The sequence below is a fragment of the Electrophorus electricus genome, chromosome 22, assembly GCF_041902795.1.
Source record: "Electrophorus electricus isolate QZ-2024a chromosome 22, ASM4190279v1, whole genome shotgun sequence".
Taxonomy (NCBI): Eukaryota; Metazoa; Chordata; class Actinopteri; order Gymnotiformes; family Gymnotidae; genus Electrophorus; species Electrophorus electricus.
The window spans coordinates 1,717,692-1,741,175 of record NC_137518.1 but is presented as its reverse complement, the minus strand read 5'-3'; the positions used below and the strand labels follow the sequence as shown (position 1 = coordinate 1,741,175).

Here is a 23,484-nt window from a genome sequence, read left to right as displayed (position 1 = left end):
ATGGCTACTGAACTACTGGAAGGATGTGACAAGCATCTCAGTGAATTAAAATCCCCTTTCATGAAAGATGACCTCGGTATACCTGCAGACATCTCTGAATCAGCGGTACTGAGCAGCAGTAAGAGCACAGGAGGAGTGCTTCATTCAAAAATGTTTTTAAGGGAATGTTCCTGAGGCTTCAGCTTAATATGATAGTTTTCTTTCTCTTTCACAGGACCGTCAGCAAGGGAGTGTGACGGAGTTGGCCCCGGAGACAGCAAGCTCTCTCCAAATGACAATGCCTCTGGCATGGAAAACTGCCTAATTCATCCTCAGACCACTTCAAAATCTCTTCCTTTGGGTAAGTCAGAAACAATTTAGAACAGCGTGTTCTCATCCCATCTGGCCAATATTCTGGAGCTAGTAAAGATGTGTGTGTGTGTGTGTGTGTCTGTGCATTTTTATTTCATTATTTATTTTTTCATTATCAGATTTAGTTTTTCAGAGCACAGAACCTCCAGTAGAGCAGAGGCTGCCTGTCTGGGCTGTACAGGAGCATGGGAAGGTTGGTGTCCATGGTAACCTTCCTGTCTGCATGCAGTTGTCTGCATCCACATGGCCTCAAGCTGCAATGTGGCCCACATGCAAGTCCTACAGGTTTCATCACCAGTGCCAGGAACTGCACTCCTGCTCCTCTGACTCGAAAACCCAACACAGCCTGAAGACAATCGCAGCTTACAACCACCAGGTGGCTGGTGATGGTGAGGTCCGATCTAATTCTAACTTCTTCGCGTTGATTGTGTGGTAGCCTACATCCAATTACAAGAGTGATCATTTTAAATAAAACATAAAAATAAAAAGTCTGTGGGGACCCCTCCCCCCTTTCCCGTAGCCCAGGGATGTCTGCTCCTGCTCTTAACACATCAGCGTTAGGTGATCAGAGACTCTAGAATGCTGATCATCAGGCTCATGTGTGCTTCCTTTCAAGCCTGGCACAAAACCAGGCTTTTATGCTGACTCATTTTCTTCTTACTTTTCTTCTAGACCTGTGTGCATCTTTTATGCTGGGCTGCCTGTTCTGTCAGCTTGAGGACTGTTTGGTTGCCATGGGAGACGGATGTCAACTCTGCATGGGTACCCTGTGCTCATCGCTGTGCTCTAAAGTGTGTTGCTGTGACCCCTTCTCTCTACAGCCTTTTCTGGAAGAGTGTCCCAGCTGTGACCCAGCCAGCTGCCTCGATACCCACTGCTGCCTGTGCAGGGGACCCGGTGTGGACAACTCTGTATGTGATTTATGTCTTCATGCAACTGAATGTCTGGATTTAGGCATGGAGGTGTCTCAGCTCCTTTTCCACTGAAGCCCTGTGTAGTATGCATCACAGCAGTCGGTGAATGACGGATCGTTAAGTGAATCTAATCTTGGGGGGGACGGTGAGAAGCATACAAGTCCACTATGGGAAGACCTATGGGCATGTTAACATGTGTAACAGGTACTTAGCCTGTTAACAGCATCTTCAGTGCGACAGAACTTGATCTCCTCAGAAACTAACTGAAACTGTTCCCCGTCTTCATTGCGTATTTATTTTATTCCGGTGATTTGCCACACTGACAGTCCTTAACTCATTTATTTGTGCTACCAGCAGTCTAGGTTTCAAATATGAGCTTTTGTATGTGTAGCATTAGTGATATTGAGCAGCAGGCTAGACAGGAGACAGGAGAGAATGGGCCCCACAGCAAAAGAGCTTTGTAAGACTTATTTTACATGGTTTTATTCACCTGGCAATCATACTAATTCATGAGGTAAGCACCAGACAGAGCCCAGGTCTCAATATGGGTGTTATTGAAGACAACGGTTGCAACAAGTGCGTGTGCCAGTCTCACTGATACAATAAATGGTGACCCCTCATAGCATCCGTGAAGTCATTTTTATGAGCTGCTTTGAGTGAAAGCATGAACAACCCGTCCCCTGAGAGACATCAACTCCATTAGCCGCGGTAAGAGTGTGAGTGCTAAGAGTCTGGAAAGGGCTCTGAGATGTGGTAGAGAAAAGCATTAGCACTTAAGCGATGTAAGGCAGGACGGGGGAAGCACACATGGCAAGGCAGTTTCCCCTCTCGTCGTCTAAACTTTGTCCTTGAAATGACAACCAAAAAATTCAAACAATCGTCGCCCGCTGCAGCCTGCGTCCACTCAGAGGCATCTTGGTATTTAATACCAAAGATGTTTTGTAACAAAATGGCTGTACTGGCTCTGTCAAGTTAATCTTTTTTGGTTTAGCTAGAATCAAACACAAATGGTAAAAACAAATCATTTTTATTGTAATCTATAGTATTACTTTGTCGGTCCCAACCCACCAAAAACAAGTTTTAAAATATACTCCTTTCTAAATTTAAAATGTGTAAAATACACATTCTAAATAATCAAAGAATACAAAAAAAAAAAATCCCTTTCATTTCTCCAATACAAGACAGGTTTACACTGCAGCAAAGCATAATTTCAATATATTACTGTTATGATCATAATCAACGTTTCTAGAAGCCATGGCGATGCAGGGCACGTCACGCCTCTATTGTATAGTGAGCTGCAATTTGCAACACAAATGTACAGATTGCATTGATTAGAAGTTAACCAAAGAGGCGCACCGCCTGGGGAGATGTTAACTGGAGTAGTGAGAAAACCAGTCCGAGCTATACAAGCATACAGTGCTACTGCTAGAAAACACAACTTCCTGCTGGGCAGTGCAAGAGCTACTCCCATTCTGTGCCTCAGACATTAGAAAATACAAAAATGAAATTAATATCACAGGGTTCAAGTCTATGCAGATCAAATCCATTTTACAAACATTATAAACATTCTACAATCATAAATGTAACTATCTGTACAAAGTACACATACACTTTTGTACTTTTTTCCCCCCATAAATGTACGTTTTCTGTTTGTTTATCCATAAATGTAGCCAATGATATTCCTGATCATGACTAAAAGGCACAAGCATGGGTATGGCTTACTGCTGGGTGTCCAGAGAGGAACAGCTTGCCTCAAACGGTCAGTATTCATCCCAATAAAGTCTCAAAGACTGAATTATTCCTACTGACTGCTGGTACAAGCACTCTAGCCAGAGGTAGGTTCTAAAGCAGACACAACGGAAAAAGCTGTCTGTGATGCATGAGAAATCAGACTTTAATTAGAAAATCGCTGCAATGCATAGAATGAAGAATCTGTTTTATGAAGTTGGAAACAGGCTATTGTGCATATATTTCCCTGTAAGCTAACAAGAACATGATAATGTAACCGTTCACGGGAGTTCCAAGTCCACTGAGAGAATTATTTAAACTGTACTAATGATGGGATATGCTGAACTTTCTGAACAAACAAGCATCTGACCTAAATTAGCATTTAATCTATTTCTCATAAAAGCTTAATCATTATTAGCTTTGCATTACTGGATCACTCTGCATCGGTCACTAGAACAATATTTAGCTGCAAAAACTCCCTTTGGTATAAACAACAACTGAACTCTTGGAGTGATCCACTTCTCATTTCCCAGTCCAATCATCTAAAACACGCACGCACACATTTTGAATATAGGGGAGATGTCAATACTTACATACATTTAACTGCTCTCAATATTGTCTACAAATCAAATAAATATACGCCAATTTTAGCAGAGGCATTTTTTTAAAGTTCTTTAAACAATTCATAAAAATGGCTGCAATACCTGACTGCTTAGAGTTAATTTTGCGGCGAGTAACCACATAACTGCTCACAAGTTGAAAGAACAAGTATCAGTTTGCATTTCACTAGACACCAAGGGAGAACAAGTCAGCATTTGCTGCTGAAAACTGGGGCGAGCTCCACATTCAACCTCCAAAGTCCTGACTACGCCCCCACCACGTCACCCTGTCACAAGTCCTCCTCCATGCTTAAGCTGCTCCGGCAGCTACTGGCCTTCGAGGCCTCCGGAGAGGCTGAGGACAGGACCGGGTCGGCCAGCCTTGTGAGGGATAGCGTGCAGCCCTCCTCCATGAGCATGTCGCCCAGGATAACGTCCGTGTACATGGCAGAGGCACCAGGGTCGTCCAACTCGCTGAAGGTCAACGTGCCCAGGTCCAGAGGGCCTTCCACGCCAGTTCCAGAGGGAGAGCCTGAGGCTGGTGGGGACAGGAAGGTGGAAGGGACGGTCTGTCCCAGAGCCCCATCCAAGCTCAGGGTGGCACGGCCATGGAGATGCGTGGGGGCGCTCGGCAGGGTCTGGCTGGCCAGTGTCTGCTGCTGAAGGAAGGCGTTGTCTGAACCGAGGCCTGGCGACATGGGCGTGGAGAGACCATGGAGCCGGGCCTGCATCTCTAACTCCTACACACACCCACCACCCATTAGCATCATTATTAGCATCACCATTATTATAGAAATATGTTTTTATATATTATTATTCTGAGCAATATGGCATTAATATTATTAATTTCAATAAACCATCACAGCAGACGTGTAACGAAGCCCATCACTTGTCGAGCCGTGCTCAGCTGTGTTCTGCTGCGACACCCTGTTAGATCATGTGGTCCACATTGCCTCAGGATCCAGCTTACCCACAGCCCTACAGAGCTTACGAGTTCAGCAAGACTGAGCTCCACCCGAACGTCCCGTTTCCTATGCTGGGACTTGGCCCCGCCCCGCTGGCCATCTGAGGAGGTAGAGGAGCACCTGAATGCGCATCAGGAGGGTGTGGTTGGCGTGCTCCAGTTTCTTCTGTTTCTGCTCCATGTCTTTGGCTCTCTGCTGCTCTTTCTGCAGTTTGCGTATGTAGTCCACAGATGCCTTCAGAATGGTGCCCTTATTCCAGCGTGTCTCCCTGCCAACACATACACAGTATTTTATATATATATATATATATATATATATATATATATATATATATATATATATATATATATATTTATATATTAAATCATCATCAACATTAGCTTTTTTTTAAAATGCATTAATGAATCTTAAACAAATAAACATGTGAAAAGTAAAAGGTAAAACTCACGGGTCATTGGACTTGGGAATAAGTGCTCCCAGTTCCTTTATCCTGTCATTTATGTTAAACCTTCTCCTTCTTTCAACTGCATAGAGGGACATCACAATAATTAAAGCCCACAAAGAGAAACCCACAAAAGACACACAAGTGGACACTTCAAGGTGGGGAGGAAGGAGATGCGCTCACTGAGGTTATGGTTGTCTTTCTTCTGCCTCTCCTTCAGGACAGCCTTGGTTTCGGCATCTAAAACAAACAAAAACAAAACATTTGTAAATTGACTGCCAATTACACAACATGTAATAAAGATGACTTTATGCATAATACATTGGGCTATTTAGCATGCCAAACAGAACACAGCTCAGATGTCTGACATCAAATCAGAATATTCTGACAGTCGCAAGTTGAGTATTAAGGGTTATTACCGGATAATTCTGTTTTGATCTTGGGCAGATCTGCAGGGCAGGAATTGCTAACAGTGACAGCAGGGGTTGTTATGCCGGGACTGTTGTAGACTTCCAGCAGGTTGCCTGGCAGCTGGAGCAACAGAACAGCAAACATCTAAATCCACAGAAAACAACGGGGCTATCGTATGGGCCCGCAGAGGGGCTGGCTAACAGTCCAGGTATCTGAGTGCTGCTTAAAACAAGCCACTCTCAGAACATACACAGATCAGGGGTGGTAAGCACCAATCATTCAGTGACAAATGAGATTTTACTACTCATACAAAACTCTACAAATTACAGCATTACAAATCTCACTAATCCCAAGTATGGCATTTCAGATAATGTAGACCCCAATACGGGACCTTCTTACATAAGGCTCAACTGACCTTCAGTTTAGTACTTCTTCCTCTGAGAGTGAGAGTGCATTTGCTACTGAGAGGGAGACAGCATTTACCACCTGTCTCATTAGTGCGGTGCACAGACCCAACTGATGGGTTGGAGGGGCAGGAGATTATTCAGGCAACAACACTTGTGTGTGGGTTCACCGTTTGTTCAAGGTTAAAGACATGCCAAGCACAATGCGCACGACGCTAGTTGGCCGTCCATGAGCCGCCGCTGCACTCAAACTAACTCCAAACTAAGTCCAGCTGTATACTAACCTTTATCCATCACAGCCGTAGTGAATAATTTATTACCACAGCCAAAAATTTACTTTGCACAAAAGGGGCAAAAATGTTTTTTTAAAAGTGAGTGTGAAATGAAGTTTCAGTGGCACCATTTAGGGGATGTAATTAGTGTTGTCAATAAAGACAAAATTCAAGTGTGGGCAACCCAGTACAGAGATGACAACTGTTGCACTTTAGTACAACAGAATCTCTTACCATGAACATTCATATAAAACTTAAAAACAAAATTCTCAACTCCACAGGAAAAAGAATTTCTAGCAGCTTGTGCTACTAGATAATGGTTTATTAATAACCAATTCAAACCGAGTACTACACGTGTTGATTCGAAATATTGTCTTCTTCAATTTAATAGTGCTGAAAATTGTCACTATTATTGAACATGATTTTAAAGGACTAAAATGTTATATCAATATAATTTCTGTGTGGTTGGAAATGATGAACTCCCAGCAGTTTTACTTAAACTATGCATTACTGACTGGCATGACTGTCATATCAAATATGATCTGGATTTTACAATTGGCTTTTTTTCCTCCTCCCCCCCAAATAGCACAAATCTTACATGACATAAATATAAGTCAATCCACTTTCCGATAACCTGAGGATATATAACCTTATAAACAGCTGCGGGCTCGATGAGACCCACAGCCTCCATAACTTCATGTCATGGTCAGGCAAAGCTCTCTGTTCATGTAGGAAGTTATCAGCACCCCATAGCACTTGACAGCATGTTTGGCAGCTGTTCAATATAGCATCACATTCCTGAATGTGCCCTTCTTATATAACATTTATAGACACTAACTGTGCTACTGATGCCAGTAAATCCATGTAACCTGAATACTGATCTTAACTGCCACATTATTAATCGGGCGAGCCCTAGTTTTAAAGTACACCAAGATAAAATATGCTGAATATTTTTGTCTGTGCCAGTTTGCTACAGTTGCTGTTTGCAGGCATTAAAATACAACAGGCCCACAACATCCATTCAATAACCAAACATATCCTCAACAGACCTCCAAGCAAAATTACTACTACAGGTTTCTAAAGATAAGGCAAATCTAACTAAAAAAAGAAGGGTCCCCCCACCCCCAAGCAGAAATGTTCATTTCTCATCACTTCCTGGTTCTCTAGAACAGTTCCCCAGTTAGCTCTAGATGCCTTGTACATTGTGAGCGCACCAAATTTACTCAAAGATTTTTCTACCAACTTCTTTAAATCTATGCTTGCTTTCCTTTTTGTTTTTTTCCCCTGCAAACTCAAGCTGATAACTGCACAGTGTCTAAAACCCTGAAGTGAAACAAACAAATATTTCCCCATTTTCCATATATTCAGCTGCTATTGCCAAGCCCACAAAGTTTATTCACAAACTTTGTTCCAACTCTGTGACCCATCGGTGAATATCATGTCAACTTGAAAAAGATCTTACATTGCCGTCATGTTAAAAAAAATATGATGAATGAATCATATGTGACAAGAATATTCAAATTAATGCTTGATATCAAACAACTTACTGTATTTGGAAGTTGTAATCCGGAGTCTATCAGTGACATGATGTCATCATTGAAGCTGGATTCAAGGCTAATGATGTCATCAATTACATCATCAATCTGAGGAAAGATTCCAAAAAGAGGAAACAAAATAAATAAATAAATAAAAAATAATCACACATGACGGATTAAAAACTGGAATAAGAGAAAGAGGTTATTCGGAGAACATGAACGGTGGACTGCAGTGTCCTGGCCCTGCTGTATGGGTCCTGCTCTCAGCTATAGTGCAGTGTCTTCAAAACGGAGAGCGCTCAGAAGCAGGATTTGTGTGCCATCTGAAGGCAGGGATGATTAGGGTCCCTTTGTGATACATTACAGTACATAATGCCAGCAAGATGGGCAATGTAGCTTCACTGATACCCACTACATTATTAACAACTGGCAATTAGGGTAATATAGGCTCTGCGGATCATAAGAATAAACATTCAAACAGCATTCAGTGTCTTGGAGGCATCTGGAAAGCACTGAATGTCAGTGTTCTACCAGGGACACCATGCAGTGGGGTCCTCCCACCCTATTCCCTGACTCGCATACCTGACTGAGCTCATAAAAGCTATGATAACTACTTCACAAGTCGAATCAGGTATGTAGGACCAGGGCAAAACATACAGCTGTGCGGCGCCCAGGGCGTCCACTACAGGAATGTGGTACCTCCTCTTTGTTGGATCCCAGGTTGAGAAGTGCCATGGGGCTGTTTGGGGCACTGCTGGCAGAGGGTGCCACTTCTGGGGCAGAACTGGACTGTGGCAACGGTGAGACGTTAAGGGTCTGAGTGGCGGCTTTGGTGCCCAGGGTGGTGGAGAGGTACTGCTTCACTTGCTGGCGCTGAGCCTGCTGAATATGGTACTTGGTTGGGTTTTCCAGGGTAGTCTGCACCTACAGGAAAGGGAAGTTAAAAGTAAATATGAGTACACAAAACATTATTTAAAATTACCATCAATACTCTGGCACACAAAACGGGCAGACCAACCACAATGGAGACATGTGATAAACCCGCAAAAGGAAACCAACCTTCAGCACCTCCACAGGAACCTGTGCTGGGGGAGGGCGAGTACCGGTGGCAGGGACGGTGACCGAGATGGCAGGCGTGGTGTCTGGGGGGCGGAGGTGAGCAGCAGATGCCTGCTGCTGGGCCTCCCGCCGCTCCTGCTCCTGGGCCTGCTCCCGCATCAGCTGTTGCCGCAGCAACACACGTGATGTCATCTCTCCGCCCACCACGATGACACGTTAAACAAATAGGTGAGGACCTGCTAGAGAGACCAAGGAAGAGACAAAATGAACAACATGCTGTCAGTTCAGTGTGTGTGTCCCCCCCCCCCAGTGCAAAGGAATGTTATGTTAACGAGGGAAGGGACCGGCTGTTACTGAATCCACTGTGGTGGGGGGGGGGGGGGGGGGTTTCAAATGTTCCCAATCAGGTATTTGCATGCTGTACAGTTTAGGTGGAGACACTGTCATTTTCATGATCCACTGAAAAATGCAATCACAGTTGCCATCTTCACCAAGTTGTTCATGAAGGTCAAGGATTGGCTTATTTTAAAAAACAAAAGCTGTATACAAACACCTCTGAAACAATATGAACACACTGAAAACAGAAATGTGCAGTCACAAAAAGTACTAATAGTGCTATTAACTAGCTAGTTTGTAATGTATTGGAAAACGGACATATCTAGAGATTTCTAAGAGTAACGGAACACAACTTTATGGACAATTTCTATCACTAAAGGGTTAAGGAGAAAGGCCATACAATTTGGCTGTCACTAAACTCAGACTGATGCGTGCAAAGTGAAATTCAATAGCCTCTAGACAAAAGGAAGTAGCGTAGTCAGTCTAACACTAACTTTTTACACGCACCCTCTATCTATCTATCTACACACACACACACACATATATCTATCTATCTATCTATCTATCTAGATAGATATAGATATCTGTCTCATCTGGAAACCTTGTGTAACACTGCAATTTTAGCAGACTGCTAAAATTGCAGTGAATCAACCATTTCACTACGAGTTATACCGTGTATGACTATGTACGTGACAAACCAAACTTGAATTACACAAGGTTTCCAGATGAATTTACAGGTCTATCTCTAGTTAGCTAGCTACGTTTTACTGCCGTACACTGCAGTTACTCACCTGTTTACATACATAACTACACACACACACCCCTGATCTCGCTAGCTACCTACTTTTACGGCTTGGCCCCCCAAAAACAGAAGTAGGATAACCTTAGCTAATATTAGCTACTAGATAGCTAGTAAATAACTAGCCGGCAGCAAGTAAAGCATTCCGTTGGAAAATAAAGTGCACATCTTTCACCAAGGTTTTACTGCTTAATAAACGGACATCTGCCTCAGACCAAACAACTGTTTCATGTCACCAATGCCAGATAGCTAAGCTAACCAACGCCAGCTAGTTTCCGATGACAGCCTGGGGAAAGTGCGAACATGAAGTTAATTTCCAAGGACTTGGACTCAGACAAACTAATAACCAACATGCATGTCCACAACGTTAACTTTACGCTGAAATATTTTAACTCCCAACTAACAGATTAAGTGGTCTGGTAAACATAGACAGAAGAGAAGTTCTGCTAGCGAACTCAGTTAACATAGGGAAGTTAGCTAGCTAGGCTAACTGACCTTTTCGCTAGTTGACCACTAGTATTAGCTACCAAAAGCGATGTACTATCATTTGTTTGCGATTTAATTGCGTCAAACGTGTGTCATTTCTATCATTAATATTAATAAGTCACTTGGCTCAGTTAAGTAGCTAGGTTCGCTAATACAGCTGGCCAACGCTAGTCACCAACCTGCTCCATGTCACCGTGTTTTTGCTGCACTCACACTTTGAAATCACAGAAATGAACGACTTCGTGTCTTAATTACACGTTTAAACTGGTCTTACCTTGACCTTTCTCGTCGATGCCGTGTTATCCAGCTTCTTTGGAAAGGTAAGAGGGGACGTTAGCCGAGCCGCCTAACCATCGGTTTCCTAGTGTTGACCGAGTTGACTAAGGTTGTCGGCCCTGGGCTCACGCCGGTTATACCCTAGCTAGTTAGTAGGATTTCACACTCGTGTGGCACTGTGGTTTCAATTATTGCGCCAGCGTGAGTTACGCGACCTAGAAACGTCTATAAAAAGAAACACGCACCTGACAGAAACACAACGCAAGGTGCGCAGTTGGGAAAACCCCAACTAGGAACCACTAGTTATTTTTAATCATCGCGCGCCCGCGCGCACACACACACTTTGTTTATATTGGTTTTTCCCCTTGGGCTCGTGTAGTAACTGTGCAGCAATCAGTAATAGGTTTTTATTGGCATTTAACACAATGTGCGCTATTTAAATATACATGCATAAGATATGTCTAATTAGCACAGAATGCAAAGACAACTCCAGCTTCATTTCTCCTAATTTCAGCTATCCAAAAAGGCAAAATTCATGGCTGATGTGAGGGAATCAGAGAGTTTGGTGGCAAGTTTGTCTGTGGAAAAAGTAGATGGAAACAAGCAACAAACCTTGAGCTGCTGGATGTTTCCAACAACATTAAAACCTTTATGGGTTGCTTGCATTCAGATTAATTGTTAGCCATCATGTCAGTTAAGTAGCTTTTAGAAAACCAGTTAGTCCACTTTGTGTGTGCTATACAGAAAGTCATTAAGTCTTGAGTGGTAAAATATAATTACATTAAATCATTATGTCTTGCGTGGTACCTGCTCGCTTTTGCTGCTTCTTTCGTTTCTTGTTGGCAGCCAGAAGAGCCTGGCCTTGTTGCAGTGGGTCAACTGTCAGGATGTCGCGCAAATCCACCGGCTTTGGAGCGAGCATCTCGGCTTCACTGCTGGGTTTTGCTTTTGCTGTCTTGAGCTCTACAGTCATGGGTCCAAACTTAAAAGAAGGCACGGATGAAAAAATGTGAGGCAGACTTCAGCTTTACCTACACCTTCTAATAGGATATAAATCCAGTGGCTCAATCTTGATTAAAGAAAGCATAAATATTTGCATTCAGAAACTCACGTAACGATTGGATAAACCATACACTGCCGTACCTCAGTATCTTCTTCTGCATCCATAGCCTCTGCCGTGTCTTGGAAATCTGTCCCCTGGGAGAACTCTTCCATGTCTAGCTCTTTTGGCTCTTCCTGATCTGCCTGGGTCATTCCTGACGCAGCCATGCAGAAGCCTATCTCGATATCTGCCGAGTTACATTCTGAAACAAACAAAAGGTGAAATGTATTGGATGGACTCACAATTTGTTCGAACATTTCAAACCTTCATTCTGTGCATTATGAGACTTAAACAAACAAACAAAAACAAACAAACAAACAAAACACTGAACGTGGATGTTATACCAGCTAATGTCTCCTGGTTGCCCTTCTCCAGTTCCTCCCAGTCAAACTCTTTGCCCATCTCGGCCATGATCTCGGCACTGACGTGTGTGGGGAGTGTGTGTGTTTCTGGAGGGTGTGTGAAGTAGCTGATGCGCCCTCTGGAAGCAAACAGAGGAAAACACTTCAGCTGCAGCTTGGCTTCACGACTCCTCATTCATCAGTAAAATGAAACCAGTTCAGCATTTCTACAGATAAACTGAAGCTCCTGGAATCCTTAACTGCTCTGGTACAGAACTGGTTTCACCGTGATGTGTCTACCAAACAAAACAAAACAAAACAAAAAAAAAGTAAAACTATTTAAACAAAATCTCAGTTTAGGGCACAAAAGCCGACAGGAGCCATGGGGTACACAAACTCAGCATGAAGCTCACCCCAATCACACCAGCTACTATTTACATACAACTGATGTAGAGAGGGCATAGACGCAGGTACGGTTTCTGAGCCAAAGCATAAGGCTTCCCCTTCCAGAAGATTCTGCTTCAGTTTTCACACCATCTCTTTGGAAATGCCAGGAGAGAACAACAGCTTGCGGATATCAACGTCCTCGTAAACCCACCCTGTCCAGTCCATGAGGACACTCTTGGCAGCCTTGTTGCCGTCAGGCAGTCCCCCTTTCTTGAGTTTGCCCTGGCGACGGGCAAGTAGGGCCAGGAACTCAAGAGCAGTGTGGAAATCTGGAACGCCGTAATGCTCCATGATCTAGCGATGGCAGAATTAACAGCAGACAGCAGCAAGGACTCAATCACTATGCCTGCGATAGGCTTTCTTTAGATTTTTAAAATATTGGTCTACTTTTGTACATGGGTTTGCAACATACTGATTTTTGCTGTGTGTGGGAGAGATCAGCGAGAGTTACTGAAACAGTGCTGCTTCACCGTTTAAATCTTCATCAAAATAATTTAGAGAGTAAAATTAACTTGATACTATTCCCTTCAATGAATCATAACGCTAATAATATTAGAAACGCTTTAGGTTTCATAAAATATATGTAGCTACCTGTTTTTTACTGCAGCGTTTTAAGATGGCTTCAACAGCTGGGACTGGGTCAACTAGTTGGTCAATCTTTATACAGTTCCGAAGGATCATAGCAGCATCGCTGGTTGATGTTGCCATGACAATACCAGGACAATCCAAAAGTTTGATGTGTTTGTCTAAATGAACCTCTTGGAGACACCTGAAAACAAAAACCTGAATTAAACAAAACTACTAAATATGAAAATTAAATACAATACTAACAACTACCACCAGTCAAGGTTTCCTTACTTTGTTACACCAGGGGTAGCTCCTACACTGCACGCTCGTGTCCGCTTCAAACTGTTAATCAAACTGCTTTTTCCAACATTAGGGAACCCTAAAACAATGCAAGACAATTAACACCAATCCTACCACTAAACTGCCAGCCTGACTTTACTGAATTAACCAAACGGACATCAAGGACTATATAAGACAGGATGTGGCCCTCACCGACCACGCCGACCGATATGGCAGTCTTGATGTCCTGGTTACGGCAGTAGTTTCCTAGCAGCTTCATGAGGCAGTCGGCCCCCACACACGCACTGCTGCCCAGTAGCTCGGGAGTGGCTTGGACCACAGGCACGTGGCTGCGTTTCTATGTAAAGGAGACCCAGACGTTTGCTGGTGCAAACAATACTGCGAAAAGGCCCAAAGAGCTGCAATTTCTCAAGTCATCTGTGCCACTCGAAAGCCTCTGTGCTGTTTAATTTAGCGGTTCAGTCATATCCCTACTGGCTTCTTCAGTCATGCCCCCACAAGAGCGTACTTACCAAGTTCCTGTTCTGCTGTTGGGTAGAAGCTTTGAAGGCTACAGTGGGGAATTCATTGCGAAGGTACTTGATCCATTTCTCCACAATGTCCTTAGACACCAAGTCTTGGAAAAATATAAATCCAAAGGATCTAACAACAATCCAAACTGCAGTTGTCTTATGAAACGAGTATCAAGATTCATAGTAAAAGGAATGTTTATGGCAAGTAAACGTTCATTGTTTAACCTGGAACATGCCTTACCTCCCTCTAGTTACAGCTTACCAATTTTGTTAAGAACAAGAATAATTTTCTTGTTCGTTCCACTCTGGACTACGGCCTGCTCAACCTGTGGACACCGACAGCCTAAAGGGTCTCTAGCATCCAAAACCTCCAAAATAACGTCTGCAGCTTCAATCACCTACTCAGACAAGAAAACAAAACTGTCTCAAATACAGCTAAATATGGACTCAGAAGCACATGAAGTAAGGTGAGCTCCTTACACCTGGGCAACACACAAACATGTAGTTGCCACTTACTTTTTTAAATTCTCTGTAGTATGCTTTCCTTGAATTCTCATTTTCAAAATTGACATGCTTCTCCAAATTTTGCATTTCCATTTCCTGCGTACACACACACACACATAGAGGAATTGAGATTGCACACATTCGAGTGAAGACAATAGTGTCGCTCCATGGGAAATGACTGGAGTTAGAACCTTATTTTGGTCATTACAGCTGCCAGAGCTACATCAGAAGTTACATGCTGTTTGCAAAGATCTTTCTGGCTGCCCTCTTTAAAAAACAAAACAAAAACAACCTTCTGCACTTTTTGTCATGGATCTGCAATTGTTTCATTTAAATGTCAATAATTCTGACTGAAATCATTTTTGCCATAATCCATGGGTGGATTAGGGTAAACGAATGATGGGACTATGTATCCTATGCTGAGAAGTTTCAAGAGTATAAAAGGTGCATGCTGGACACCAACCCTTTGTTCAAACTCTTTCTGGCGCTGCTGGATGTCTTTCTGGAAGCTATCAAGACTTCTCCTCTTCATGAGATCCCTCTGTCGGGACACACGTTGCCGCTCCTGTTGCTCTTCAAGCTGCAGAGTTCACAACACAGGCTACACATCTTATATACAGTTTGTCATTTAAAAGTACCCAAAAACCAAATAAGCTTGCAATCCCATTATGGCGACCTATATACGTGACTACAATGTGACAGAGCATCCCATTTCATCCAGATTCTGTGACTTTGCAGCCTACCCTCTGTTTTCTGAGTTCAGCCTGTTTCTGGCTGTGCTCTTTAAAGGCACGGACATTGGGTAAACCCGGATCTTTCCTTCCTCCTTGCACGTTGGTCTGTTGCCCGTCTTTAACCTTTATGGAGACACACAGTGGGCAACCACCATTCAGAACACCGCTTTTAATCATGATCCTGGGTTCCGTTGTCACAGACGCGAACTAAGTGAGCTTCATCTTATCTTAGTGTAATGGCTAGGCTTCAGCGTCTAATGTTGAAAAGCAACCAAAAAAGCAGCAGAATAATGTAAGGAAAGTCCACTCGTCTATTTAGTCCGAGGCTAGCAGCATTAGCGATAAGAGCTACGCACCTTCTTGCCACAAAAACCCAGTCGTTTCGCTCGCTTTTGTTCTGAAACAAGAAAACAAGAAAATAACTGACTTTATATCGTCTTTCTATTATGTCAAAAACTGACGTCAAATTACAGCAGACAAAAAAACAACTATAATAGTAGTTTACTCACTTGCTTTGGACATGTCCACACGCGTGTACGAAACAGAAGAACAGTGAAAACGCCAACCAACAAGCAAAGACATAATTCCAACATAAAAGTCTGCGAAAAAAGCAAGCTTATTTGTTTTATATATGGGTTTAAGTGTATTATATGTGATTGTAAATGTCTCCCTCTGTGACACTTAAACACACACTTAATCAATACCTTCCTCTCTCCTCTTCAGAAGGAGAATTTCAAGCAATGCGTTAGCGGCCTGCTTGAATACACTGATATGACAAGTGGAATATAATTTTTGTAAAACAAATCTTGTATAATATGGGTGCTAGAAGTCTAGTGACCAGAGTTTTTGATTTGTACTAGTTAATTTCATATTTTTAAAGATTACAACACCCTTCAAAAGAGACAATATAATAAAACAGTTAGGGATATCGCAAAGTCTGAAGAGATTTATTTTGTGATTGTGGGTTTAATCCCAAATGTTAAAATTATCCAAGATTACCTGCAATGGAAAGAAACAAACCTTCCACTTTAGTATATTATGTAGCACATTCATTTTCATCACCACAACCTTTTAAAAATAATAGCAACTGGTCTTGTCATGTTGACTTGCTTCATACTTCACAGTTCTCTCTAAACATGATAAAGTTCATTCTACATATCTCACATGTAAAAACAAAACAAGCAAACCCCCCCCCAAAAAAAACCCACTGGAAGTACAACATGATGGAATTAATTATGTCCTATACTGAGAGTTTTTAGTTCCCTAAGATCAAAACCTGCGGTTAATGAGGTCTGTGTTTCTGGGTGGTTAGTTTTGGTTTGTTTTTTTTTGGGTTTTTTTTGTGGTGCTGCTATTGTTAGATGTAAGTCTAATGTTGTGTCATCACATGCCTCCTAGCAACAAAGATGGCATTTCCCCACACCCCTACTATTAAAAAAAAAAAAAGATAATCTATCCAAAATAAACAATTGGAGCTGTAATTGGTATTACAATGCATTTCTTTCCAGCACATTTTAAAACCCACGTAAATATGAAAAAGTCTACTTAGCAATGGGCTGAGCTAGACGCCATTACCTGTTGGGCTCTTTCTCTGTTCTGTGTATGGTTAGTCTCTCTGCTGCCCTTACTGATGGAGTTTGCAGCCACTACATTTACAGGTGGGGGGCAATTTATATCAGCCCTTCATAAAGATTAACCTTTATCTACTGAGTTAAGACCAGACTAGGATGGGAGGGGAGACCCTCAACAGTGTCATTAGTTCCCACAAATCTCCCAGCGATGTCCCACATTTCAAGACACTCAGTAGACTTTTATCCAAGTATACACATCCTAGGTGAAGTAGAAACCAGCGCTTTAGTTTCAGGTTAATCTTCCTTAGTTAAGAAGTGCTTTTAGTATCAGGACTCATCTTGCATCAGGAGCACAAGGGAAGTCTCATTTGATTGGCTGCTCTCATCAAGGGCCTGTCAGTAGCTGTAAGTAACCTTAAACCTCTAAATCCTGTGTAATGTGGGTTTTAGTACATGCATTTAAGACACAAGTGACAAAATAAGTTTATGTGCAAACATTTAATGGATTTTCACTCTTTAATCAATCAATTCTGACATTTTAATTCATAGATTAAGTTTTACACATAAAAGGTTACACATAAAAGGTTAAGATTATTTTTAAGGTATGCTGACATTTTTGTCTTAAATGGCTTGTGTCAAGGCATCCCAGCATTCTGATGTACATTTCCTGTCCCAGCTCTGCCCATGTTCTTGTCTTAGAGCTTCATGGTCCACACCTGTATTTAATTTTACTCCCATTAGGTCAGTGTATAAATGCCAGTTCCTTTTACTTACACGTTGTTGTGGTTTGTGGTTTCTGTGTGAGTGTGTGAGCTGGCTAATGTTCAACCTGCTTTTCCGGTCTCTGAATTTACCTACTGTGATGTGTGCCCCTGTGTTCCACCCCCTGACTGTCTCTGTGGGTGTGTTGTGTGGACTCAATCCAATGAAGCTCCTACATGTATCCTGCATCAGGTCCATCTTGCATCACTTTGACTTAACGAGATTTGGGGGTTGATCTCAGATTATATCTATTGCCTCGTATGGCTAAGGGGTCAGTAAGACATTAAGGGGTCAGTAAGTGTATAAATCAATGAAACCTCCCACTTCAGTGTATCATTTTGCTGCACATTTTATTTTAATCACAAAACAGTTTAACATAAAAAGTGTATGTTTTCTATTTTATTTTTTAAAAGTTTTTTTTAATTGCATATCTACTTAAAATAAAATGTTTTAAGATATTAATTACATAAATGCATTAAAAATAAATTTTTACAGCAAATTTTTTTTTTTGAATTATGGTTGGATTAACAACTTGTCATGATGGCTTGCTTCAAAGATCTTCTTTCTTTTAGAGATTATACAATGTAAAAATAATTTTTACAGATAGTTCTTACACCATTTCAGCAAATGTAGTGTTACATGATGCAGAACTCTTCTTACCAAACACTGACAGAATATCGGATTCCACTTCCTTAACAATTCTGGATGTTAAAGGAGAACATTCAGTAACAGGAAGAGCATGTCCACAGGTCCAACATTCTTTTGTTGTAAGGGGGATGAGGTGTTTTACGCAGGTGCGACGGAGGAGACCTCTGTCTTGGATGTAGAAGACACCTCAGAACCATCATCAACCTTCTTTCCAAAAAGCTGCATAATGCATGAGCGGAACTGCAAGGCAACGGAACACATGTAACAAACATCTGCGTCATAATGTACAAGAGGCGAATCAGTGAAAACTCAGGATGTTACAAAGCACCACAGACACTTGGGGATTAGCGAGAGAAGGTTGTGATGTGTTTGCTACCTGTCGGTTCATGAAGACATAGATAATGGGGTTGTAGATGGTGGCGCTTTTGGCAAAGTAGGCAGGCATGGACGCTGCCAGCGGATGGAAGGCATAGCCAGGGTTGGCGACTCCAAAGCAGACGAAGAAGGTGTAGGGTCCCCAGCAGAAAACATAAGCAGCAATCATGACGACCACCATCCTGCTCACTTCCTTCTCAGCTTTTTGTGTCGATTCGGATTCTTTCTGTTGTGCTGCCACCTGTCGGAGACAGATACATCAGTGTTCCCCGAGATCTGACGCGAATGGTGAATCGAGGAACGGTTTGGTCTCGTAAACCATGGGGACGCATACGGTGTGGATGGCGAACCACACGGCGGCGTAGCAGATGATGATGATGGTCAGGGGGATGATGCAACAGGTGACCATCAGCGTGATCATATAAGACTGGACTCCAGGATCTTCATTCCCACTGAACACATCAGGTCCGCAGGAGGTCTTCAGACCATGAGGCCAATACCTGAAAGAGCAAAAAATAATAGAGATCGTTTTATGTATCCTCCTAGCACCAGTTCCTGTTCTATTGCTAAATGTTCTCGGTTGAATGCCATTTTGATCACAACGTTGGCTTGATCTTACCTGCTCCAACCAAAAATAGGAGGAGCACACCAAAATGCAGACCAGACCCACGTGAAGACAATTCCAGCAATAGCCATTTTACTATCGAACTTCATATTTCCAAAAGGTTTGCATACCACCACCCATCTCTCAAACGAGATTACAGTCAGACACCACAGACCAGCGATACCTGAGGAATTGATCAGTGAGAGAGTTTCAAACTAGAGTACATGGAATCATTATACAACATTTGTGTGGCAGATAAAGTCTGCATTTCCATGGGGTGGATTTGCTGTTTTTCTCAGCACTTATTTATATCCTTGACTGCACCTACTTACCACACGTAGCAACCGTGAAACCCTCAAGAACACACATCGAGTGTCCAAGGATGAAGTAGCCAAAGAACTGGTTGCATACACTGATAGTACTGGCAATTAATGTCTCTGCGAGATCGGCAACAGCAAGGTTGACCAAGATCCAGTTAAGAGGATGGCGTAGTTTCTTGAATTTGACTGTGGCCACCAGCACCAGGCCATTGGTGAAGGTTGAGAGAACCACCACGAGGAACATCCACAGAGTAGCAACGTGATAAACCCATCTTGGGGCAATGTGGTAGTTGGGTCCCTCAAAGGGTCCTAAACATACAGTTAAATTTTCGGACAAGTTTTCAAGAAGCTATGCAAACTACAGAATAAACAAATTAGTTTTTTTTTTTTTAACCAAAATTGATTGAGCAGCCACATTTCCTTCAGTTAAATCAGGTAACGGTGCTGTGTGATTTAAGACCAGAAGCTCTGATCTTCAACTCCACCCCAACCTCATCTCTGAACCAATCTCCCTGCTTTAACACACATTAATTGGCTGAAGAGTTGAGGAATGAGGTGAGCTCCCTCTATAGATCCATCGCTAGCTCTAGATCAGGGATTTTCAACTCCAGCCAACGCCCAGCAAAGTTTCGAGTTTTGCTTGCTCTAGCAAACCTGATCTAACTCTTTAAGGGCTCAGTGCTATGTCAATGAGTTGGATGGAATATGCGACTGGAGTTGACAGCCCTTCATCTAGACTAGTGTGTGCCAGACAGCAGTCTTACCTTTGGTGTTATTGGTGTTAGTGTATACGAAGACTGATTCCCGAGTTGTGTCATCGCCCCGCCGCCTGGCTGCAAACATTGCTTCTCCCCATTGGTCTGCCATCCTGAGGCAATTTTAAGGGACTTTCGGTCAGTGATCTGTTGTCTTACCTGGTTAGCCCTCCACCTGCTGTGACCTGTACTTTTGATGGTCCTCCCTATTCTGGTTTGCAGGCCTCTCTGCTCACTACGGCTAAACTGTACTGATGGATCTCCTTGTTTTTCCTGTGCACTTTTATACCCAAGCAGACGACACTAGGCGGAGTTCAGGGTTCCTGCCCACAGGGTCAGCGCCGGCATCTGTGCTACCATGAAGCCTATGGGAGTGCATTACTGGGAAGGAAAAAAGCAAAGGAAGAAGATGAGTGCAATTAAGATTCTATTGGCTTACAAAGATCTAAGCTGCTTTCCCTTCCTGAAAGTGGGATCGCTATGTTATGGGTGAAGTCTAAATATCATGGAATGGAGCTTTAGTCAAGCCCACTGGATTCCCATGCACAGATTAAACAGAGATGGGCTGGCGGTCTTTGAGGTGACCATATGTATTCCACAGCAATTATGTATTATGTCTACACTTCGTTGAGATGAAGTGAAGCATTTGAATAACATTTAGCTCTTATGGAGCTTTTATTTTGCTATTGGTGAAGCAGTTTTATGTGTTGCAAACAAAGCAATGAAAAACAACAGCCATTATGCTGTTGCCCTCTAAAGTACTTTGGCTCATTCACTTTTTTTTGTAAAGTCATCTATTTGTTTCAGGCCTGCATAACAACACATTTTATTTTTCATTCATTCACAGTTAATAAGAAAGCAAGATAATTGGTGAAATAGGAACATATACCTATTAATATTATAACTAGTGATGAATTCATAGTGATGAGTTCCCATACTTTAAGTTAGATGTGAAATATTAAGTTTATGAATCTTTAAGGCTTTGTTTCCAAATGCTAATCCATCCTAATCCCAGACCAAAGATCAATGTTCAGCTCAGAGTTCCCTCCTGACACACTTTATCCCTGTATGAAAAAACTTCAGTGTAGCCTTTGCATAACAGGTTTCATCACACCAAATAATATTTCTAATGCACCTGTAACTTGTCCATAGTGTTTACTGAACTGTGACAAACCTTAAGTGTCTGTTATACAAAGGTAGCTATTAGATACACATTTGGGGTACGTTTTGACTCAAATTGGCTTATTGGGACAGCTCAGGTGGCATATCTTCTGCACAACAGATCCTAATTGGTATTGAAACGATGGCAGTCATCCCTCCTTAATTCCTTAGAGGTGATGTTTCAGGATAAAGAGAATATCATTTCATCAACTTTTTTGGGTAGAAGGCAGATCTGGGAAAGCAGCTGCAAAGCAAGACATGAATGGTGGCTCTGGCAGAAATGATAGGGAACAGACTCTGTTGTGACAACCAACAAGCTAAATGCTTTTCTTCCCTGCCTTTGCTGTGGATTATGAGTGTCATGAAAATAAATGCATCACTAAAATGCCAACAGAAAACGTACTCCATATGTATTTTTCATTATAATAAATAGAGAGAATAATTTTGATAGGTTGTGTGCATTTTATTTTCATCAGAAGAGAACCTCAAGACATTGATTCATGTTGCTTTAATATACTTTACACTCCAATAGAATGAAATGCTTTTAGTTAACTTTGCAGTGCTTCCGAATTTAGGGTTTAGCTGGCACTAGAGACTGAAAAAACACCGATGCTCTATATATGCTTCATTGTAAATTATGTATAAATATTTTTAGATATATATCTAATACATTTTTGAGAGTAAACATTAAGCTACCCTCACCACACTTCCAATTCCCATGTCTGATAAGCTCATCAGTTACATCGCGTGATTCATATTTGCTCTTGTCAGGTTAAGGCGATGCAGACATATGTTAGAGTGAGACACATATAGGCCACAGTGAGTCCTGCGTACAATGCTGTCTCACATTTCTGCTGGTTCCAAAGCAGCTTACTTGGGCGTTTGGGGTGCGTGGTTGCCTTGCACACAGATCCTAATTACTATTGACAGGCGTGCAGGCCAAACCCCTCTAAGAGCTTGGGATTGATGGTTCAGGCTGGGGGAAGCAGGGTTTAACAGAAAACCTCCACAGGGTCATATTTAATCTCCTGCTACATTCTGCAATGGATTGCTCTCCCACTAACCCACTAAGGCTTTTGTCCGCTGCAACGAAAAGTGTAAAAGCGAAAGTTGAGGCTGACACCACAGAGCACCGTGGAGATCATGGCCTGATGGACATGGAGCCAGCATCAAGAGTGAGCGCAACCCCTAACCTCTCTTTTCATTCTTCACTCTTTGCTTGATTTAGCGTATACACAGGTTCTTCAGGTCTCTGTGGGTATCGTGCCTTGCTGTGTGAAACATTAGAGTGGTTTATGGGGGTTATTGTGTCTTTTTGTGAGCCTTATGTTTTTCTTGTTTTCTTGCTTTATTTATGTAAGGCATCTGCCCTCCATGCTACAAACACATTACTGTCCATACAGCCTCGTGTAAACCCTGTTTGCGGTGTTCCCAAGTGCTAATACTTCAGAGACTGGAACAATGTACCCATCAGCTAAGTGTTAAATTCTACTCTATCAGAGTCTGACACTGTTTAGTTTGTTACAGAGGCATTACCAATTATTCTACTTCTCAGACACTAATCTATATGAATTAAGATAACTAGAAGCCAGTTTTGTAGCTACAGCTATCTACATTAAGCCAAACTCTAGCAGAGATAATGAGCCTACCTATTTTACATTGTAATTCCAGCCATACAGAGTTTTTCCTTTGTAATTTATCAATACATCTGAGGAAAATATTGATCTTTCTAAAGATTTTGCCTTTTGTCCAATGGGAGTATGCATTTACATTGTACATGTAACACCTATGTAGCATCTGTCCTAAGTTATCTGCAACTGACAATAATGATGGCTTTATTTCAACAATATTCCAACAATGACAAATTCATAAGTTTAAATTCATGTTTATTTTTATAGTGCTTTTTTATAGTGCTGTCAAAAAGCAGCTTTAGAGAAATCCTGTTTTAGAGAATCTGGGCGCAGGCCCCTAATGAGCTTGTCAAAGTGGCAGCGATGAGTAAAAAGCCCTTGAGAGAAAGAGGATGAAATAATGAGAGGAACCAAGACTGAGAAGAAACAAGACAGAGATGAACCAAGACCGAGAGGAACTCTCTCAAAAGGGAAATCCAATCCAAGACTCAAAAGGGGAATCCATTCACCTCTGGTCCACACTAGATGGCTAATGGCACATAATGAATTAAGTTGCTTTTACTTTTAACTTTA

The 23,484-nt window shown here is 42.1% G+C and overlaps 5 protein-coding genes across 6 annotated transcripts in view; 2 read left to right on the top strand and 3 right to left on the bottom strand.

Moving 5' to 3' along the window:
* LOC118240367 (uncharacterized) lies at positions 1-2,134 on the top strand. The gene is made up of 4 exons (XM_035520447.2): positions 1-118; positions 215-340; positions 471-740; positions 1,024-2,134. The coding sequence occupies exons 1-4, from the start codon at positions 1-3 to the stop codon at positions 1,335-1,337; spliced, it is 828 nt and encodes a 275-aa protein (XP_035376340.2). The 3' UTR covers positions 1,338-2,134.
* A 142-nt stretch (positions 2,135-2,276) lies between these two features.
* tfe3b (transcription factor binding to IGHM enhancer 3b) lies at positions 2,277-10,843 on the bottom strand. Of its 2 annotated transcripts, none has more exons than XM_027024752.3 (9): positions 10,576-10,843; positions 8,681-8,919; positions 8,321-8,545; positions 7,634-7,729; positions 5,419-5,530; positions 5,183-5,239; positions 5,006-5,081; positions 4,678-4,825; positions 2,277-4,332 (listed from the first exon to the last, which is right to left on the bottom strand). In XM_027024752.3, exons 2-9 carry the CDS (start codon positions 8,870-8,872, stop codon positions 3,883-3,885), a joined length of 1,356 nt encoding a protein of 451 aa, XP_026880553.2. In that variant the 5' UTR covers positions 8,873-8,919; positions 10,576-10,843; the 3' UTR covers positions 2,277-3,882. The 2 variants fall into 2 exon arrangements, with proteins under 2 accessions (XP_026880553.2, XP_026880562.2); XM_027024761.3 differs by having other exon boundaries at positions 8,681-8,916.
* A 127-nt stretch (positions 10,844-10,970) lies between these two features.
* On the bottom strand, positions 10,971-16,269 carry gnl3l (G protein nucleolar 3 like). The gene is made up of 15 exons (XM_027024740.3): positions 15,594-16,269; positions 15,441-15,481; positions 15,094-15,207; positions 14,814-14,930; positions 14,363-14,446; positions 14,109-14,244; positions 13,847-13,950; positions 13,527-13,671; positions 13,326-13,413; positions 13,059-13,236; positions 12,619-12,761; positions 12,024-12,160; positions 11,721-11,881; positions 11,385-11,559; positions 10,971-11,155 (listed from the first exon to the last, which is right to left on the bottom strand). Exons 1-15 carry the CDS (start codon positions 15,664-15,666, stop codon positions 11,088-11,090), a joined length of 1,764 nt encoding a protein of 587 aa, XP_026880541.3. The 5' UTR covers positions 15,667-16,269; the 3' UTR covers positions 10,971-11,087.
* Positions 16,270-17,165: 896 nt separating this feature from the next.
* On the bottom strand, positions 17,166-20,729 carry LOC113586567 (red-sensitive opsin). The gene is made up of 6 exons (XM_027024774.3): positions 20,129-20,729; positions 19,377-19,673; positions 19,060-19,228; positions 18,775-18,940; positions 18,442-18,681; positions 17,166-18,305 (listed from the first exon to the last, which is right to left on the bottom strand). The coding sequence occupies exons 1-6, from the start codon at positions 20,229-20,231 to the stop codon at positions 18,204-18,206; spliced, it is 1,077 nt and encodes a 358-aa protein (XP_026880575.2). The 5' UTR covers positions 20,232-20,729; the 3' UTR covers positions 17,166-18,203.
* Positions 20,730-22,346: 1,617 nt separating this feature from the next.
* Positions 22,347-23,484, top strand: part of phactr3b (phosphatase and actin regulator 3b) — a 40,516-nt gene continuing 39,378 nt past the window's right edge. Inside the window, exon 1 of the mRNA XM_081705266.1 lies at positions 22,347-22,455. The gene's annotated coding sequence lies outside the window, so the exon portion shown is untranslated. The remainder of the gene's footprint in view (positions 22,456-23,484) is intronic.

What these genes read in the sequence shown, in the direction of transcription:
- LOC118240367 (XM_035520447.2), top strand. Translation starts at nt 1, where the DNA reads ATGGCTACTGAACTACTGGAAGGATGTGACAAGCATCTCAGTGAATTA. An exon ending in ATCAGCGGTACTGAGCAGCA is followed by an intron (nt 119 to 214) that starts GTAAGAGCACAG and finishes TCTCTTTCACAG; the next exon opens with GACCGTCAGCAAGGGAGTGT. An exon ending in CCACCAGGTGGCTGGTGATG is followed by an intron (nt 741 to 1,023) that starts GTGAGGTCCGAT and finishes CTTTTCTTCTAG; the next exon opens with ACCTGTGTGCATCTTTTATG.
- tfe3b (XM_027024752.3), bottom strand. Translation starts at nt 8,872, where the DNA reads ATGACATCACGTGTGTTGCTGCGGCAACAGCTGATGCGGGAGCAGGCC. An exon ending in GATCAAAACAGAATTATCCG is followed by an intron (nt 5,240 to 5,418) that starts GTAATAACCCTT and finishes TGTTTGTTTTAG; the next exon opens with ATGCCGAAACCAAGGCTGTC. An exon ending in ATTCCCAAGTCCAATGACCC is followed by an intron (nt 4,826 to 5,005) that starts GTGAGTTTTACC and finishes ATGTGTTGGCAG; the next exon opens with GGAGACACGCTGGAATAAGG.
- gnl3l (XM_027024740.3), bottom strand. Translation starts at nt 15,666, where the DNA reads ATGTCTTTGCTTGTTGGTTGGCGTTTTCACTGTTCTTCTGTTTCGTAC. An exon ending in AGAAAGAGTTTGAACAAAGG is followed by an intron (nt 14,447 to 14,813) that starts GTTGGTGTCCAG and finishes GTGTGTACGCAG; the next exon opens with GAAATGGAAATGCAAAATTT. An exon ending in GCTACCCCTGGTGTAACAAA is followed by an intron (nt 13,237 to 13,325) that starts GTAAGGAAACCT and finishes TTTTGTTTTCAG; the next exon opens with GTGTCTCCAAGAGGTTCATT.
- LOC113586567 (XM_027024774.3), bottom strand. Translation starts at nt 20,231, where the DNA reads ATGGCAGACCAATGGGGAGAAGCAATGTTTGCAGCCAGGCGGCGGGGC. An exon ending in TAACACCAATAACACCAAAG is followed by an intron (nt 19,674 to 20,128) that starts GTAAGACTGCTG and finishes CTGTATGTTTAG; the next exon opens with GACCCTTTGAGGGACCCAAC. An exon ending in CCTATTTTTGGTTGGAGCAG is followed by an intron (nt 18,941 to 19,059) that starts GTAAGATCAAGC and finishes TTGCTCTTTCAG; the next exon opens with GTATTGGCCTCATGGTCTGA.